At 41.5% G+C, this 20,643-nt stretch overlaps 1 protein-coding gene across 4 annotated transcripts in view; it reads right to left on the bottom strand.

The window, feature by feature from the left end:
• Window positions 1-10,690: 10,690 nt before the first annotated feature.
• Window positions 10,691-20,643, bottom strand: part of LOC117394804 (ras-responsive element-binding protein 1-like) — a 58,948-nt gene continuing 48,995 nt past the window's right edge. For all 4 annotated transcript variants that reach the window (XM_033993398.3, XM_033993399.3, XM_059014919.1 and 1 more), the window contains exons 8-12: window positions 16,932-17,121; window positions 14,155-16,813; window positions 13,044-13,208; window positions 11,790-12,545; window positions 10,691-11,459 (exon numbers count right to left, since the gene is read on the bottom strand). In XM_033993398.3, the coding sequence (XP_033849289.3) occupies window positions 10,987-11,459; window positions 11,790-12,545; window positions 13,044-13,208; window positions 14,155-16,813; window positions 16,932-17,121 (4,243 nt within the window). In that variant the 3' untranslated portion in view covers window positions 10,691-10,986. The remainder of the gene's footprint in view (window positions 11,460-11,789; window positions 12,546-13,043; window positions 13,209-14,154; window positions 16,814-16,931; window positions 17,122-20,643) is intronic.

Raw genomic sequence — 20,643 nt, 5'->3', positions numbered from 1 at the left:
TATACTTCAGCATGATATTTGGGTACAACCAAATCACTATCGAAGTGAATGGTGTGATACCCTCCACAATCCGGAACCTGTCTATTCTGGAATAAGGCGTTATTTTAAAGTATCTTCTGCCTAAAATCGATGTAAATCTGACTGTTCAATCTGGATATGTGTTTTTTCTTTTCTAAGTTTACAATTAGTAAAATAAAAATAAAAATTGCTCATGTACTCACACGTGTTTCTAAATTCTGCAGTTGATAAACAAGAAATAAGTATCCACACAGCGTGCTCCCACAAAAGAAAATGTGCTCAGAAAAAGCTGAACTTTTACCAAAACAAAGAGCTAAGAAAAAAGGGCAACCCCTTTCAAACATACTGAAAAGCAACACAGAAAACGTGAATGTCTGCAGAAAGCACCTGAATCCCACATGCAGGTACAGTACGAACAAGTCTTTCAATGGAAATGGTATAAAAAAAACTTGTGCTAGCAGGTACAGATTTTGTTGAGCCATTATTGTTTATTATACTGTGTACAGTAATTATTTTCCTTTAGAAAGAGTTTCAAGTATAAAATGTAACCATTGCCATATGAGTATTTACCTCCTAAAGACCCGAAACCTGAATATTGATATACCAGTTGCTCAACGAGCGTGTGACACAGTCATGCCCTTCCCTCGAAGGTACACAAGGACTGTGCTCACAGTTCTCTGCATCATTTTTTCCTTTCAAGACTGACCTGATGGAGAACCTGGTTCAGGTAATCTTACACTTAATTTATGTGATATTACATTAACGCTTTAATAGTTTTTCTAATTCCATGTATATTGTGCACTACAGCGAGTTGCTTGTTAAGTCCCGATGCGGCCTTGTGCCCTGCGTGAAGCCAGCAGCTTGAGTCCCTCCTTCCCAGGGATTCAGCAACATAAGTCGGCTGACTTTGTGCTGTCCCCCCTTTGCCGCCCGCGGTGACTGTGAACCGGTGGACCTGTACCGTACCAGTACCGAGGTCACTGACCCGCTCCGTTCCCGACCTGGTGCTAAAGTCACCGTCCTGTACCGACCTGTTGCTAATGTCACCAACCCATTACCGTCCCCGTTTCTTCCCGGTGCTACATGGCACGCTACCGACCGGTGCTCAAATCAAACCAGTCCCACTCGGGTCTTGACCTGCCCCAGTTGATATCTATAAGCAGATTGAGGCAGTAACTTTATACTGTACACTGTATTGCTTGCTTCTTGCACCATTCCCGGGTTCTATCCCTGTGCGACATGCAAGGCCAGTCTGCCTATAGAGGATAAGCACGGCAGGTGCTCTTCCTGCCTGGAGCCAGAGAATGCCAAGGAGGCACTGCTTAATTGCAGCTTCTGCGAATTTTGTTCCCTTTTCTCCAGGCGCATGCTTGAGAAACGTCTCTCCCACAACTCTATAGAGTGCTGTGCGTCCCTTACTCCACTTTTACCCATCACCCTCTGTTAGATAGGTAGCTGCGTCATCACCCCATGGCTCTGTGCCAAGGGAGAGTGGGCGACACACCCAGGAAAGTCGCCCAGGCAGAAAGCTGTCCTCACGGTCTCACTCATTCTCCTCTGCTTCTCCTTCTCCCCCGAGGATGAAGAGGAGTCACTGTTCCAAGCGATTGGCAGACTCGGAGCAAATGGACAAGCTCTGGGCAGCTGTTTCCCACCAAGGAACTGTTCTCATGGAATTACTGCGGGAACTTTCGGCGCTGCCTGTCCCCTACAAGCACCGATTAGCCACAGGAGGACACACAGTCTATTGCTGCCTCTGAGGAGGTGGGTGAACAGTTCCCGTCTGAGGGTGTGGAGACTGACAGCGCATCCCCTGCAGTTAAGCTCTCCCTGTTGGCAGAGCATCTACCGCTGATGAAGAGGGCCACTGCAATATTGCAAGTGCCTTGACCTACAGAAGCCCCTAGTTCACTAGGATTTTCTTTTTGAAATCCAGTCTTCCTAGGATCATCCAGCAACAGGGTGCGTGAGGCGGAGAAGCTGGGTCTGGCCCAATTTCCGCCGGTTGACGCTTCTATTGCCACCTTGGTCCAGGTGCCTAATTTAGCACTGCTGTCCAAGGATGCTTCCTGTCCCAACAAGCAGTGCCGGGTCACTGAGGTGATCCTCAAGCGAGCCTATTCAGCCAGTGTGTTCGCCTCCGATTACACCAGGGAATATGTTTGGTCCTGCGGTGGACGAGATGCTGCAGAGTTTTCACCGTACTCGGGAATCAACAAAGGAGCTGGTTCACCTTGCTTCCTAAGCGACCACCTCCAGTGAGTAAACCAGCGGCAATCTGGCGCCCTAGGCCTCAGCAGCCTCAAAGACTGCACAGCCAACTGCGCCCGCTGCCAGAGGTAATGTTTAGGACCAGATTGCGGCTGTTCGCTGCGGAGGGCTTAATAGGTTAAGCCGTACTGCACAGACAGGCAACAGGCCGAGCAGCAGTTTTCAGGGAGCCATCTGGAGTATTGGCGTCAGTGCACCACGGACATCAAACCGGCTACTCTGCAATTCAAGCATGGTCCTTCTCTCTTTCGGGGTGTAACTACAATACCAGTCACAGACCCTCAAGACACTGATGTGGTAGCAGGCAGGGATCATGTTTAATCTGACCAACCCCCTGTTAAATCTGACCAATCCCTATCTACAGAGCTTGTGTCGTTTAAAGACCTTTCATAGCTCAGCAACTCTATCGCCCAGCCCTCCTTCATTTGAAAGTGCAGCAGTGGCGGGTTTTAATTAGTGCTGGGATGAACACAGGATTTTCATGTTTGGATATTTGCTCATAATTTAAATATTCAATCAGATATTCGTTTGTTTTTCAAAAAGTAATAAAAGCCATTATATTACGCTGAACGCAGGCAGAGACAGCATAGCAGCAGTGGGGCATGGCCCATATGTGTGGCTTTTTTTTTTTACAGCAAGTCCTTACAACACATAACACATTAAAAGAGAAAAATATCCCAGGAGTAAAGAATAAGTTGTGTAGGACTTAGTTTACCCCAGTGAATTAACTACAAAACAAATAATGCCAGAAATGGCAGTTCAAATTAAACATTGTTTATTCCAGAAATCAATCAATCAATCAATCAATCAATATTTATTTTATATAGCGCCTTTCATAGTGGACCACCATCACAAAGCGCTTTACAAGATAGTGAGGAACAATGCATAATACATTAAATACAGCGAAATACAGGGAATAGTACATTAAATACAACAGTAAAAAAACAATGCAAATACATTAAATATAGGCATAATACATTAAATAAAAGGCTAGGATGTGAATTCTAAACATTGTGGATGCGTGTGTCAAGCAGAATTATACGACAGATATCAGGCTTAGAGAGCATAAAAGCAAGAGAGAACAAGTGGGTCTTGAGAGTTGATTTGAAGCGAGCGATTGTGGGAGCTGTATGCACTAAAGCTGGGAGAGAGTTCCAGAGAGTCGGGGCCATGAAGCTAAAAGAGCGCTCTCCGAGTGTGGTGCACTTTTGCTTGGGTATAACAAGCAGGCCAGAGTCAGAGGACCTCAGCTTATGTGCAAGGACATAGTGGGTCAGCAGGTTGGAGAGCAGTTTCAGGACTGTGATGCGGCCAGAAGCCAGACTACAGAGATTCAACCAGATTGTTATCTGTGAGATGTTTCATCAGATGGCTGGCTACAGCCCTTTCAAGAGTTTTGTAGAGAAAAGCAAGATTGGATATGAGTTGAATAAGACAGCTGGGTCAAGGGAGGGTTTTTTGAGCACTGGCGTTACTCAGGCAGTCTTAAGGGCAGCAGGAACCAGGCCTGAAACCAGGGTCAAGTTGAGAGTGTACATAATGAAAGGAGCAAGGTCAGAAACACAGAGATGAACGAGATTTGTTGGCCAGGGGTCCAGGGGGCATGTGGCAGTAGTTGATTTCAGCAGTAGGATGGAGACATCAGTAATGGAGAGAGGAGAGAAGGAAGAGAGAGCAGGAGGGGCAATCAGAGGGGAGTCAAGGTGGACAGCTATTATACTAGGTTTGTGGCTGGAGAGTGTAGAATAAATGGTGTCGATTTTGTTCCGAAAGAAAGAGGAGGATGAATGGGAGGTGGATTTGATCAATGGTTTGAAGAGAATATTTGGTTTACCGTGTCCTAGAGATATGAGTTCTGAGAAGTACTTCACCCTGGCAGCAGCGAGTGCACGCACGTCTGTAGCTACTGAAGTGATCGGTCCAAATCTCTCGGTGAACTGTTACTGTTAGTCAGACAACCTCCATTTGCGCTCAGACTTGCGGCAGGCAGACTTAAGCAGTCGAAGTTCGAGGGTATACCATGGACAGTTGCGATGTTTCTTCACTGTTTTGGTTGTAAGCGGGGCAACTGTGTTGATGATCTGAGTAAGGGTGGCGTTGTAGAGGGACACTGCATCATCGACTGAAGACAGGAAAGTCCCAGTCAGAGGGGAAGAAGACACACATTCCAAGAGTATTATAGGATTTAGCAGATTTTTGGGACGGAAAGAAATAACATTATCAGTAGTAGCTGAAGGTGTGTGAAGACTAATATTGGAAGTGATTAAGAAATGGTCAGAGAGAGAGAGATATCCGTGACTGAGAGATTGAAGATATCAAGACCTCTGGTGATGAGCAGATCCAGAGTGTGTCCACAGGTGTGAGTGGTTCCGTTGACAGATTGAGAGGGTCCAAGACAGTCCAGAAGCTTGACAAAGTTGGTCACCAGAGGGGAAGAAGGCAAATCGACGTGGATGGTGAAATCATCTAGGAGTATAATTTTATCAGTTGAAGTGAAGATTAGGGAGAGGAATTGCGAGAACTCAGCAATATTATTATTATTATTTATTTCTTAGCAGACGCTCTTATCCAGGGCGACTTACAATTGTTACAACATATCACATTATACATTATTTCACATTATACAGATATCACATTATTTTTACATACAATTACCCATTTATACAGTTGGGTTTTTACTGGAGCAATCTAGGTAAAGTACCTTGCTCAAGGATACAACAGCAGTGTCCCCCACTGGGGATTGAACCCACAACCCTCCGGTCAAGAGTCCAGAGCCCTAACCACTACTCCACACTGCTACCCAATAAAAGCAGAGTTATTCTTTAGTGGACGACAGATAACAGCAAGGGTGAGGGACATGGGAGAGGGGAGCTTGATAGCAAGATGCTCAAATGAAGAGAAGGCTGGGAAAGAGAGAGTTAGCAATAACAGCTGTGCCCCCACCTCTACCAGTCAGACGTGGCTTGTCAAAGAGTGAGTAGCCATTTGGGGTGGATAGATGTAGCGAGTGCTTATCATTTACAGATTTCCAGGTTTCTGCTAGACAGAGAAGATCAAGATTAGTATCAGTTATAAGTTCGTTGAGAAGCAGAGATTTGTTAGTCAGAGAATGGCAATTTAGGAAGGAGAATTTACAGTTTGTAACAGGCAGTACAGGGGGAGAGGGTGTTAGTAACGGTATCTGAAGCAAGTACTTACCAGTGTTCATTCTAGGAGGGGAGAAAGGTTGAGAACGCTTTGTCCAGGGGATCAAGACATTAGGTGTCAAGGTGAGAATGAGACCTCTGGTAGCCATTGGGAGAGATTAGGACAAAGTCCTCGCTCCACCTGTCCTCGCTGTGACTGGACATGCATTTGTACCACTACAATGATGGCGGGAGATTGGGGTCCAAATGGCATGCCCGGGATTGGTGAAGGCGTATGGAGTGCTCGGTTTAATGCGAAGAGATAAATAGGAGTGTGTACCTGAGCGCAGTTGTGCGAGTGAGTGACAGAGGCTGTCTAAGTGAGAGTGAGAGGTACACTGGAATTTAGCAGTGAGATGAGGTTTTATTTATTTGGTTTTGCTTTGGCGTGGTCTTTAATTGTTTATTTGTCCTATGCTAATAAACTGCTGAATTCGAGCACAAAGCTACTGCCTGTGTGGAGCCTGCTTTCATTTTACATGCAATGTTACAATATGTTATTTTAGGATAATAATATTTTTCTAAATATTGGACAGTTTATCAGAAGGGGGGGCACAGGTAAAACAAAATCTCTGAAGGGGCGGGGGGGGGGCGCAGCAAAAAAGTTTGTATTTTTTTATTATGTATTAAGTATTTTTTTATTATGTATTCTGCTTGAGGCAGATGTATAAAAACGTGTTATTCTATAACCCGAGGGGCCTTACAATGTTTCCAGAAAGTTTTGTTGAAAAATATTGATGTTTGGACAAATTACTAGACATTGTTTCACCTGAGTGATTGCAATGACATAATACACGTTCATTCTCAGGGTCTTCATAAGCAATAATGGACACTACTCTCGATTTATTTTCTCAAAATAAGTATTTATAAATAAAATAATAGTTATTCATTCCATTATTATCAGTAATAAGGAAAAAAAAACTACCTTATACATTTAGTACAATAAATAGTATCTGCTTAACGCCACTCGTTCCTTGATATTTATAAATGTTGTAAAAACATATACAGTATATTAAAACACATGAGACAGAATAAATGTTCTAATGTTTGTCTCCGCCCTTTAGACACTAAATGCTCCTCTCAGTGACATCACATAAAACTATCAGGAAGTGAACATCACTCCCTCCCCTATCCATTGATATGTTTTTCAAGCCTGTACTGCAAAGTATGGTGGTCCTATAAGTCATCAAAATAAAGTACTTTTATCATCCTAGCAGCCCACTTCAGTATGATTGTGTTAACACGATCCCAGTCTAAAGGGTTAAACTTATATTTTAATAGTATTTGTTCTGCTAAAATATGTTTAGTGCTTTGAGAGGACCTGGTCTTGAAAGGAGCTGTATATGCACTGTTATTGTTGTACATCCCTAATTGTCATTTTTATAGAGGACTAAAATATACTGGTGACTAATTAAACATGCCATATACCTTGAGGCAGATTAAGAACAAATATGACAGGATAACAAAAGCAATGCAGATAAAAAATAAGCAGACTTTACAGGGTATAAAGCATTCCTTTAATGAAAATATTTGCTCTGGACAGCTGTGATGGTGAAAAGCAACAAAGCACACAAATTAGTTAATTGTATTGTAGATTAAACAGGTGCATTACTGTGCAGTCATAGTGACGATTCTACAGAAACAATCATCCATTAGACCAAAAGCTTTCCTGTGTCACTACATGACACAGTCAGATTCACTACTACAGTAACATGTACCCTTCCTTCTCACATTATGAAGCCTGGCTTTATCATTTCAACACTGCATGCATGCACAATCTACATTTCTTACAGGTAATTTAGCTTTAGTAAATGCTCAATAAACAGCTCTTCCATATACTGTTATCAAGAAGAACATATATATGTTTTTTTCCCCCCACATACTGTTTAGTATAGTTTGTTTTTTCAAATAACTTACCATCTGTAAAGGTCTTGGTGTCATTAACAATTATAAAAACACAATTAGAGTGTTCCTGTGTAAAAGCAGTCAACACACTGAACATATTTTCAACTGTTAATGTAACAAAACTAGTACCAAGTACATCATGAAGTTAAAAATCCAAAAGTGCATGCAAATGTTGTGTGCACCCCACTTTTCGATAAGTTCACTCTTCTGGACGGCTAGCTTCAATCTTGTATTTGTAACTTGTAAGTGTAACCCTGAACTGAACAATACTTAGCCTGTATCCAAACTTTTTACAACAAATTATGCAAATTCCACTTCAGCAAATCAGTTATTTGGTATTAATGTTTTTCAGATTTAAAAAGTTGTTGAAACATGCAATCCAATTTTCCTAATTAAACACAATTATGGGTCTGTGGTAGGGTGAATGATAGTAGAATGAGTGGAGTCTGGCCTCCCAACAGGTGGAGGCACAAAAGGCAGCTGCTCGCACGACCTCACCAAGATGGAGCATGCCTTAAGCATAGGGTCCTGTTGCGATGGCCATCTTGGGAAAGGCAGAAACACAGATGTTCCAGGTTGCGCTGATATCAAAACCGGGTTAGGTCACAAGCATAACCGAGTAGCGGTTGGCTGTGACTGATTGATAGAAGCGTGGCTTGGGGTACATAAGGGGACTGTGTGGAATAGCAAGAGATTCCTGGAAGTGGAGTCTGGTTGCGTGGTGTGCAGAGTACTGCAGAGAGAACCGACCATGTTGTTGTTATTGTGTCTCACGGGTGTTTCTAAAACCAGAGCTGAGCAGAGGATTGCTGGAGACCGGGGGACGACCACAGGATCGGTGATTACCCCTCAAGAATGGCATGAAAGATCGGGGGATTGAAAAGATTGTTGTTTTTGTAAATAGTGTGTGACACGAGCACCTGTGTGAACCCAATACACTATGTGCTTCATTAAAACTTGAGACTTGTGTTATTTCTTCCGTCACGCACCCGTCCCTCTCACAGCGTCATACGCACAGAGCTTCAACTCATGATTTATTTAAAAAATCCATTTTGATGAATTAATGTGATATTTATTAAACTGTTAAAAAATGCTTGGTAATGTGTTTAAGACCTCTGTATTCAGCATCTACTGTATGTTGAAAGAGAATTACCAAGAATATACAACAATGTATTTTACATTGTAGGCCCTTCATTTTGCTTCAGAACCATTACAAGTTGATCCCTCATTATGATGTAGCTGCCTACAGTGATAAGGAAAATTAGAGACCCAACACAAGCCAAATAAGCACCATTAGTTTATATACCTTTATTGTTTAAATGATTTGATACAGAACAGCTTACAATTCTGAATCTGAAGTACTGTACAATTTAATACAAAGGAAAGTAAAGTACCAACGCACAGCATGTGATGCTCTGTTCATGTGGCATTAACCAGTCTGATATGCATGTAGCAGCAGTGTGAGTTCCCTTTACATTAACACAGATTCTAAACTTCAACATTGATTTAATGGCAATTCATTGGTTACACAATCATCAAACTGACACCTTCTTGAGTAGAGAAAAGCAACAAGCATTTTTCTAAGAACTGTTAAAACGCAGTACAGTGAAGTGAAACAGCCACCTCCAAGCAGCCAGTCAACACCAAAGGTTTTGTTTTGCTTTTGTGGCGTGTATTTTCACAGTCAAGTGCTTAATGTAGTGATTGAATTATCTCCATTTGCAACTCGGGGAGGCGCCTGGGGGGGGGGTTTGTGATTAAAAATGAACATTTTTGAATATGCTTACTGTAAAAGCCCTGAGAGAGGAAATAAACATAAAAGGAGAAACAAACAAAATAATAAAAATAACAAAAAATTAGGTTGACATGCAAAACTAGTCTAAGATTCACCCATAGTTTAACACATGATACATTTCACAGTTTTTTTTTTATATATATATATTCGAGAAAACAAAATACATTTCTCAGTCAATCTAATAATAATGACAAAAATGTGACAAGACCACATGACCTACTAATATAGATAAAGGTCTAAATAAAGCTTAAAATCAACAGTGATTATTGCTAGCATGAGTCCCAGTTTGACACAGGGAGACTATTTTTTACCCCATTTCATCATTTCCTGTAATTTGTAAAAAAATATCTTGCAGCACGCACTTGATTAATGGCTTCTCCCCAGATTATTGGGCATGTAAATTTGGGAACGTATTAAATGAAAATACATCTACCCATCTTTTGATTAACATAGCTCATTTCAAAGGAAAATATATTCATCGCCTTTCCTTTTTTTTTTTTGGTTGGTGCCAGATTTATTTATTGCTGTGGGTGTATGAAAATAAGGAATTTCCTAAATGTCTGTTAGCCTTTTTGAGCCTTAAGCAAATTAGGATTCTTTTATTAAAAAAATAATAATAAAAAAAAAAATCACACCCAGCCTATTTTCTTACATAATTAATAACACTACAAAGGCAATGCACAGCTATAATACTGTACAGTGTACTAAATGTAGAGTGACAGTAGGATACATTTTTCAAGTACCAAACATAAACCCTTAAGTATAGTGTTCCTCCATGCTTTTTAAACAGAGCAAGATCCTGCTTACAGATTGCGAGCGTTGCAGAATCGTTTTTAAACAAACAAAAAAATTGGAAGACTTAAGAGTCCTCGCACATCCAGCCACCAGGTCAGCTCTACTTGAACAGATTCTGTTCATAAAGATCCTTAGTGGCTCCTTCCAGTGTCTCTGCTAAAAATCCCTCCCAAACTGCACATTTGGAACGCTGACCTGCTTGCAAATCCCTAAGCCACTGGCCATTGAACCCAAACACCCACCCAACCAACATAGTTTTTGTACAAAAAAAATGTATTATATCAGTGAACTAGAAAGACATGGTACATAAAGGCTAGGTTTTTTAAATGACATAACAGGCAAATATTGCCCACATTTCTCTGGTAACAGAGAATATCAAATTCTTACATTACTGAAAAAAGACATTAAAAAAAGAACAGATAGGCTGTGAATTGTAGATATTACATTATTAGGATTTTATTTTAAAAACACACCCCACCCCAACCCATTCAGTATATAAGTTTCATGAAAAAACTCTCTTTAGCAAAATGATTTCAATACTGAGAAATCCTCTTCCCTTCCATATACTGTTTTATTTGTTTTCCAGTTATGTGCAGTCATATTCAAGCCTTAATTTTGGAGCTCCAGACCAAAAAATAAACATTTGTAGCTTCAGTAGATTAAGAAAGGCTGCATATATATATATATATATATATATATATATATATATATATATATATATATATATATATATTTTTTTTATTTTTTTTCAATCACACAAAACAGGTACTGTAAATCATTCTTAATGCTTCAATAAGTTCATTTCTTTAGGAAAATTTCATAAAATGCTATATGAAAAAAAATGATATTCATAATATTTAATTTGATACAAAGATCTAGAAAAGTAGTAAGGCACTCCAAACAGAATATAGTCCACAGTATTTGACATAACATTTATGGCACTGTGTATCTACTCTTATTGCTAGTTGTAGCAGAAATAAAAGCAGTGCTTTCTGCATATTCACACAGGTATTGCAGTCACTCTACTTCCAAAAGCTGTGGTGCAGGCTCATTGGATGGAAGGATGTGATTTATAGTGGGCTTGCTGTGCATGTCCAGCAGATCTTGAATGAAGTTGCTTGGTGTCTCAGCGGCAGACTTGGTTGCAGACTCACTCTGACCTTGCCCCATTTCTCCCTCCTCCTCCTCCTCCTCCTCCGCCTCCCCCTCTTGCTCCAAGGATTTCTCGGCCTTAGGTGAAGGCTGGCTGGCGGTGGTGGTGGTGGCAGTCGAGGTGCCTGTAGGCGGCTCATCCAGGGTAGTAATGCTGGTGATGATCTCGCACTCGTTCTCAGAGGGTGGGCTGGTGCCACTGTGTGCCGACTCGCTCTCGCTACCGGCCCCCTCCTCTTCACTCCCGCGCATCTTCTGGTGGATGCGCTGGTGTCGCACCAGGCTGTGCTTCAATGTGAAAGTGCGCTCACACGTCTGGCACCTGTAGGGTCTCTCACCTTGAACAATAACGAAGGAACAGTGTCAGCAGGGAGGGTGACAGGCTCAGCACAGAAGGCCTGCTGCTTTGTCTCTACTTTATTGTTATTTGTGTAATAAGTACGGGAATCTTTGGGATTAGGAGCCTCTATTGGCTTCCTAACTTGACCTATATTGTGCTTTATGTTCTGGTTCAACTCACTAAAACAGGAAAACAGGGTCACTTTTCATTAGGACTTATGAAAAAAACCAGAAATGTTTCCACTAAATTAATAAATACATTATATGAATTATATTGATGCAACTGTATGTTTTTGGAATTTCTGATAATATTTGAATATTTTCTTTACCTGTATGAGATCTCATGTGTCGTGTCAGATCCTGCAGGGACCAAAACCGCTTGTTACACACATTGCAGATTTTCTTCCTCTTGTCTGCCTTATTTGTTCCTCCGGCCCTGCTTGTCTTTGGTTCCTTCTGGTTGCTGCTATCTTCGTCGCTCTTATCGTCATTTGCTTTCTCTGCTGGCGAGTCATCCTCCGAAGCGCTCTCCGCACAGCTGATGTTCTCCTCACTTTCCCGTTCAGCTCCAGAGATGCTTTCCTTTGTTCTTTCCAGGCTCTCAGCTTCCTTCTCCCTGAATGTATCTGTCTCCTGAGCCACATTGTCTGTAGCAGCCTCAGCAGATTTCCTGGTTATTTTTCTCCCACTCCTGCTTTCACCCTGACCCTTGGCTGAGTGCACTTTCTCATGGCGGGTCAGTGTAGCAGCAAATTTGAAGCTCTTTCCACAGCTGCCACATGTGTGCTTTCTATCATCTTGGGAGCTGCAGCCACCACTCTGGTCTCCTTCAGACAGCTTGAAGTCAATCAGCTTGCTTGCAAAATTCAAGTCCAGGCTTTTGTTGCTTTGGGTGTCATCTTCTGGGTCCTCTGTCTGGGGTCTGGGCTCGGTCTCCATTTCATCAGGCTCTTGCTCTTCAACAGCAACGTCCTTCTGCTCATCCTTGTTTTCTAAACTTCCTTGCAGAAACTCTGCCGGCTCCTTTTGACAAGTGGTCAGATCAAGCACATCTTCTGATGTCAATTCTGGTTCCGAATTGCTCTCTAAAACAACATGATAAGATTAATCAAAGATCTTTTCCACAAATTATAATGACTAACGTTGCTTTTTACATTTCTATTTGAATTGAATTACTTAATATCTAATTCACTCCACTAGAGGGCAGCATATACCTACATAATGTAATATCTCAGCGTGCTTGTGAAACATTGCTTCTATACACTGGGACAATAATTCCATAGCAATATTATTTTATTCATATGACTAAATAAAAAAAAAATTCAAGTCTTAAACTTCAAAGGCTCCAACATTTAAACATTTGTGAAATCTCAAAGAATTGGAAACACATTTTATATTTCAGGTAAGATTTACTGTTTTTTTATTATTATTACTTACAGTACTTCAATAAACATTGGTATCTTGCAGCTTAGCCTGTACTTGGGGAGAGGATTTCATGCAAACAGTAAACTTGACCTGCTTACCATGTGTTTTTGATAAAGGAGCCTTTGGTATTAATGGTAGGTTTTTAAAGTGTTATTTACCTGCACTTTCTTGTGATCCTTCATCATCAACTTTAGATTTGGGGATCACGCCATTTCTTCTCAATGAGCGATTGGCAACTCCATGTTTACGCAAGAGGTGGCGCTCACAGTTAGACTTGGTGGAAAAATAGGCATCACACTTTGGACAGGGGTAGGGCTTCTGGCCTACAGCACAAGAAAATGAACAGATTATAAATGTGACCACTGTCCACTGTTACATATCAAAATAAAACACATTAAAAAAAATAATAAAAAAAAGAGAAGATCAATGATTGTAATATGCAATTTCTCGAAAGCTACTACTTTGTGACCCTGACAAAAATCTACTGAATTTTGTCTTTAGGCCTCTGAAGGCCTTAGGGCACTTCACACTTACCCTGTGGGTGTCTCACTTTCATAGGTAAAAAGGAAATACATAAATACTTGTTGGAGAAATTACAATGATGGATTAACGAATCCCTGATCATGCCCAAACATTTGGTAACATTTGGTATGGACACTAAGAGCAGCAGAGGGAATGATGTGAACATTTTGAACGTTTACCTCACACAACCCTATGTGGTTAGCTATTGTGTAGTAGATTGACCCTCTTTCACGTGTTTGAGAACGGCCCATAAACACAGCCACAAAGTTCAACTTTTGAGTTGCTGTGCACTTTGAACACTCTGTAGATAATGTATTAGTTGTAAGAGGCCTTTCTTTGGTTAATTATTTATGATAATTACTACTTAGACAGAGAACTCTGGTAACATTTTGAGTGTTTCTTAACTTCATGGCATATTTCTTCATCTTCAGCAACTATTCACTCAAATGAAAATAATGTAAAATCTCATTCAAGACATGCTTGTTTCAAAACCATTCGGAACGGCAACACAGATATACCCAGGTTAACACATTTTCAAAAACCTTACTAATCAAAATCCAGAGGGTGCCAGTCGCCTGGGGACAGCAATACACCAAACCGCCTATGCTGTTTTATTAGAAAAAAGAAAAGGGTGCTACCTACCATCATCATAAAGACAAATCAAAGGTTGTGGAGACCTAGGGTATTTTGTATTATGTTGTGAACATACAAAGAACAAGGCATTATGTTAACAAGGAGTTACCATACCTGTATGAGTCAGCATATGGCGCTGCAGCGAGCTGGCCCATGGAAAGACTCTGGGGCAAAAGGGGCAGGTGATCTTCTGCAGGGAGTTGGAATAGGCGTTCTTCTTCCCTTTCATAAGCTTTTCATCTGGCACCTCCTTCTCATCCTCGCTGCTCATATTCCTGTCCATCTCTTCTTTGATGTCTGAGGTGCACTGCAGATATGGGCTGAATTTATTGGTATCAGTGGTTGCAAGCATCTTCTCGATGCTGGCAAACTCTCCACTGGACTCCAGGTCCACCACATTGGTGCTGGTGGCTTTGGGTTTGTTTCTTGTTGCTCTCTTTTTGCCCCTTTTCCTAGACATGCACAGTGTGGAGTCATCCTGGGAAGCATGTGGGCTTTTGGCCACTAGACTGGGATCATTAGGCGCATCAGAGTTCACTAGAGTGACTGAGAGCAGTCCCTTCAGTTTTGCATTTCTCTCTGATCCTGGGGTGCCATTGACTGCATTGGAACTGGCAGCGGGAGCTTCTCTCTTCAGGAGGGCAGGAGCAGAGGACACAGAGGAGATGATTTGAGCTATGGAAGCCAAGGGGGGTAACTCCTTTGACACGGCAGGCTTAGGCGGCAATGGCTTGGGCCTTATTGGCCGTAGCAGGTTGGAGCTGTTGAGCGCAGCCGAGGAAGTCATGGGAAGAGGGAGCTGAAATGAGGCTTGTAAAGTGGCTTGAGAATGTTTCGCCACCATGCGTTTGTCCAGGTCGCTTTTCCCTAGGAAGACTGTGGGGGATGTGAAGAGATTGTCAGTCACAGGCGATGGCTGCTCTTTCTTAATCTCTGTTGGTGATTCTGCTGTCATTTTACCAGCGTTCTTTGGGATGGAGAGGTCAATAGGCTCCATGGAACCCTCATGGAACCGGGAGAGCTGGGGCAAGTGAATGCTGCTCTCCTGCTGAATGGTAACAAATCCAGAGCTTTTGCTCTTGTTGGAAAAATCCAGAGGCTGGTCCAGGTCTGCAGAGAAGCAGCTCACAGGCTCAACCTTGATAGGGCGTGGGATAAAACCACCAGAAACCAGTCCGTTCTGAGGAAGAGGGTAGGATGACTGCTCACTGGGGTTGGGGTTAGGTGCGGGGGACCCAGCCTTGTTCACTTCAGCAGTCGGATCCGTCGTAGCGATGTGGTCCTCAATCTCTTTTTCTTGAACTTGAGGGTGTTGCTTGAGGAGGTGGTGAATACAGTTCCTCTTGGCCAAGAAGGCAGCACCACACTCTTTACACTCAAATGGCTTCTTCTGACACCCGTTATGGGTCCTCATGTGGATCTGCAGAGCCCGGTAGTTCTTTAGGTCGTTCCCGCAGTACCGGCAAGCAGTCTCAGGGACGGTGCACATAGTCTCAGGCAGGTCAGTTGTGGAGCAGGAGACATACTCAATGTTCTTCTCAATCTCCTTGCGCGTGACCTTCATATGCTTCTTGCGTAGGTGCCTCTCACAATTTGCTTTGACACTGAAGGGGTAGTGGCAGATGCGGCAGATATAGGGCCTCTCTCCACTGTGGGTACGCAGGTGGCGGATGAGTGTAGCCTTGTCGGGGGCAATGTAGTCACAGATGTTGCACTGGTAAGGCGAGATGCCCAGGTGATAGCGGATGTGAGCCCTGAGAACACCAGAGAATGCAAAGACCTGGTCACAGACGTGACACGGGTAGACGCCTTTCCTTACAAATGAGCCCTTCTTGCTGGCTGTCTCTGCCGTGATGGCTTCCTCACTCACTTCCTGCTTGATTTTCCTCTCAACTTCCATAGGCATTAGGGCATCGATGATGTTGTCCTGTTCTAGCTGTGTCTTCATCTCTGTGGGCTCTGTCTTAAGCTGCAGCTGAGAGGAGTTGGGTTCTTGCCCTGGCTGGTGCTGCAGGCTCTGGTTGCTGGAGGAAGACTCCACTGGGCTCTTAAGGAGTTGGAGGGGTGGAGGGGGTAGGCTAGGACTGATGCAGCCTGGTGAGGCCTGCTGGGCATTCATGAGAGGGGGCGGAGTGGAGATTGCCACCATCGTACGGGGGGTCACCAAAGGCTTTGGCTTCAGAGTTGGCATCTGCTTATAGATAGATTGTGTCAGAGTGGGAGGGGCCTGGGAGAGAGGGGGAAGACTGGTATGTGTAGGTGCAGAGGAAGATATCTTGAGGATCTGTTGGATGTCAGCCAGTTCCACCCCTGACTCAATGGAGATGGGCTTGACCACTATATTATTATCGGGATGGATGATGAAGCCCTTTTGAAAGGGCTGCAGCGACAGAACTTTCATGTTGTTCTGAGCGAACTGTGACAGGAGAGGAAGGTTCATCCCGGTGGCGCAGTTGGCCTCCTGAGGTAGGTTAGACTTGGGTGGTTCAACCCGTATTACTTTGATATTCTCCAGCTCAGCACACATCTCGTCCTCCTTGGCTGGTTTCACTTCCGAGATGTGCTGCAAACCCAGAGATGCCATGAAACTCTTCTTTTCCTCTTGAGCTGAAGAGTCCTTCTTGGGTTTGGTTTTGTCTTCTTCTTGAGGTCCTTTATGGGTTTCCAAGTGGAGGCCGAGGGCTGATTGCAGGGGGAAAGCCTTATTGCACGTTTCACAAACAAACCGGTGGAATTTGCTAGTGCATCTTCTCAGGTTTGTTTCGCACCAGACCTGTATATAAAAAAAAATAACCAAGACAAGACTTAAAAACAGAAACAGTACACAATGTTTTCGCCAAAAACGTATGGGGATGTTTTGGAGTGATGGGAATTGTCCTGGTAATTGGTACCTGGGCGATGTTTGGAAATTTCCGACAGGAGAAGTCAATGAATGCCAGATCATTGAAGCCCACTGGAAGCAAGGGGTTGTTCTGGATGAACGGCTTGCCTGAAGGGTCTGTGGGGAGCTGCTTGTGGATAACGACATTATGTCGCAGCAGACCACGATGGGTACGGAACGTGATGCAGCACAGGTCACACCTTGAACAAAAGAAAAGGCATTTTTCACCATTACTCCCTTAGAATAAATAATAAAAAAAAAAACATAATTTCAGGCCTATTTGTAGAGCCATTTAAATTTGTTGTAAAATGGTTTCTCGTGGTTTTGGGAAGTCCCTATCATTGAACTTATATATTGGTTAATGGAGTTTGATAACAATGCGAATAATAATGCACATTAAAATATACAAATTCTTTCATTTTTGGAACAAGACCAAATAAAAAACATGATATATATATATATATATATATATATATATATATATATATATATATATATATATATATATATAATATATTATATATATATATATATATATATATATATATATATAATTTTGTACACATATAATAAACATTTAAATCTTAGTACATTTAATACATTTACAAATAATACACTAGGCATTGTTAAATAATCTTTAAAACCGACATAATAGGATTTAGGTGCAGTTGGGTGCTGATAACAAAATATGAATAACAACAACATCTCTTGTTGAAGCAACAGTTAACAGTTATTTCAGAATTTATTTTGCACCCTGAACCTTGTACTGATTAGAATGTGTGACAAATTTTAAAAATAAATCTGAGCTCAGACTTCTAAGAACTTAAATTAAACTAATACTGCTTTGCAGATCCACAGCAAACATCTCAATCATCAAACCCACATAGGTTTCTCTTTGCTGATTATCTACAAAGGCATGACCTATCTGTAAGACATTCTTCGATAACACACACACACAAAAAAAAAACGGTTTCAGTTTTTCTAAGCAAGTATCTCCTTTTATCACTCATTATTGTTCAAGTGCTTATTATACTAAGACTTTATATACAGCAGGCTTTTCACAGAGACCAGCATTTGTAGTGATAACCTAGTCAACTCTGCCGCCACTAATCTTGTATTCATTAAGTGTTGAAAGAGGCAACTGTGTAATATATATCACACAGCCTCTCTTGTCACACTGCTACTTATGGGGATATGAATAGGTGGCTCTAGCACTTTCATCTGTTTTATCTTCACTGTCACTTCACTATGTCTTGGCTCTGCCTCTATTGTGTCTAGCAATTGTGTACAATCCCATTAGCGTGCTTAATTGGTACAAATCAGTAGAAATTAGTCTACGGGAGACGTGTGGGTACAGTATGTGTCTTTACTGAGTTGCACATAGGTTGGTATGTTTGTATACCATCAAGCTTCTTGATGGATGAGAACATATGTGTTTTAATCCCATCCTATACATATAGGAAGAAAAAAAAACAGTGCAGTATTTCAATAGTTAGTGTCCAAATAAAAAATCTTAAGACATTTAAAAAGAAATGTAACTAAGAAAAACTGTATTGCACATTAAACTTAAGTCTTAAACCTGATTTCTCACAGCCAGTTCGGAAGCAACTCAAGACACCTAAAACTCAACAAGGCACTCCCAAAGCTGCAGCTAAAGTGTGGCCTTGTCTTGGCACTGGGCTTGGTCAGAGGACAATGGAGGTCATTGTAAAGCCAATCCACCTCCTGTGGGATGCAGTAACAGCAGCCACCTCCTTAGCACTCACAGAATTAGGCCACCTCAGTCAGGCCTGTCACTTCCAATTAGCAACATACTTGTGAAACATCAGATTACTGAATGAACAAAATGCTAATATTCTTGGCACATGCACACACACACGCACACACACACACACACACACACACACACACACACACACACACACACAGTCATTACAAGTCTTGCCTAACAAACACACAAAAGGTTATTTTGTTTGTACTGACAGTCTTAAAGAGAAGTCATGACAGAAGTTTACTTTAAAAATGGTATGTGCTGGTAATTGTTTTTTATTGTTTTTTTGGACAAGAAGACTTGCCTGTGTCAAAACAGTCTAAATTTGTAGATGTTTGTGGATGGCGAGGTAGGCCTCAACAGCAAAAACCCTGAGAAGTTATTAAAAGTATTAATCAGTACTGTTACTTGCTTCTCACAATAAATGCTCAAATTATAAAATAAAAAAAAACAATAAAACACCTCACCAATTATACTGCGTGCTGTATAATGTATCAATGTATCAACACGTAAAACTATTTACCTATTCAAGTATGCATTAGCTAAAGCCTGTAGCTACTTAACTATAGAATTTAACATGGGGGATTACAGTTATCAAAAGCAAACTTGACTATTTTCATTTACTAACTGCACTCAGTTTAGAAATCCGATCTTGGAGGTTCTCTGTAACTGAAGAACTTGCAGGTGACAGCCACCAGCGTGCAATAAGATGCAGACACTTGCCATACTGTCCACCAGAAGCTTGTTTAAAATCAATCTTCATTATACAAATTATAGAATAGGCATACTATCCAAACATATCAACATAGTTATTTTACTGAGGACAATGTGGTCTCCTTTGGCTTGCTGGTCAAATATCTTTTATAAGCAAACAGCCATCTACTACAGTCTACATGGACTTGAAGTGTTGGGTGTGGGGAAACTAAATACAGGACCTTTAGGAGTAAGCATCTTCACATTGTTCTTTGTTTTACCAACAGCTGATAAGCCCCCTCCTCCCAATGATTTTAGTGTTTGCACCAATTACAGTTTATTGAATGTACCAGTTGGGAGATCATGGATAAACTGCAAATGTTTAACACCTGGTGCAAACAACTTCTGCTTTTTAAATGTACTCCATGTATAAGTATTGACATACTTTAAAAAAAAAAAAAAACTGTAGATATACACTTAATTGTGAAAGGAGCCGTCACCCTTGAATGACTATCCAGGAGTCTCCACAAATGCCCAAGAACTTTAGACCAATGGATTGTTACTATTTATTTTAACTAGGACGCCACCTTGCCACTTTTTATCCAGAACTAAAATACACTTCAAATGGTAACCAGAAAAATTATTACTGTAATCATTACTGTAATAGTACTGTAATTAGAAAAAAATAAATGAAATGTTTGGTAATTATTTGTGTGCCTTTCAGATACATGAAGTGGCATCAGTTTTTTTTATTGACATTTCAACTTCTGTTAACAAGATTTCTCTTAAAAGTGCTCTGTGAAATTATCTTTATCTCTATCCATCTATTTTTAAACCCCTTTTTTAATAAAAAAAAAAAAATTCCAAAAAGGTTTCCCTTCTGCTCAAGAGCCAGTTTAACATATCCCTATTTAATTAAAAAAGGAACTTTAGTGTCAAAACACCTAAGGGAGGAAAAGACCAACAAAACCTTGTCTTGATCTCTGTGGAGTGTTAGAAGTGTGCAGTGTGCACCAAGTTTGAAGATAAACCACCCTTCCAACTCATCCTTCTGAACAAACACTAAACAGCTGCACTAATCTCTCCCAGTTGTGAGCTGTAGGAAGCTTCCTTACTGTCTGCTAATTCACTCCTACCCCCCCCCCCCCCCCCCCGTGCCGCCCCCACCCTCTACCTCTTTCCTCAACCAACCACAGTACACTGCTTAAATCCACCGAAGAGGACGGAAGCCAAACACTGTTAGATACAGAAAGATGCA

Source organism: Acipenser ruthenus, chromosome 3 (assembly GCF_902713425.1).
Source record: "Acipenser ruthenus chromosome 3, fAciRut3.2 maternal haplotype, whole genome shotgun sequence".
In the NCBI taxonomy this organism is placed as follows: Eukaryota; Metazoa; Chordata; class Actinopteri; order Acipenseriformes; family Acipenseridae; genus Acipenser; species Acipenser ruthenus.
Note: the sequence above shows the minus strand (reverse complement) of the source record. Positions and strands in the feature narration are given on the sequence as shown.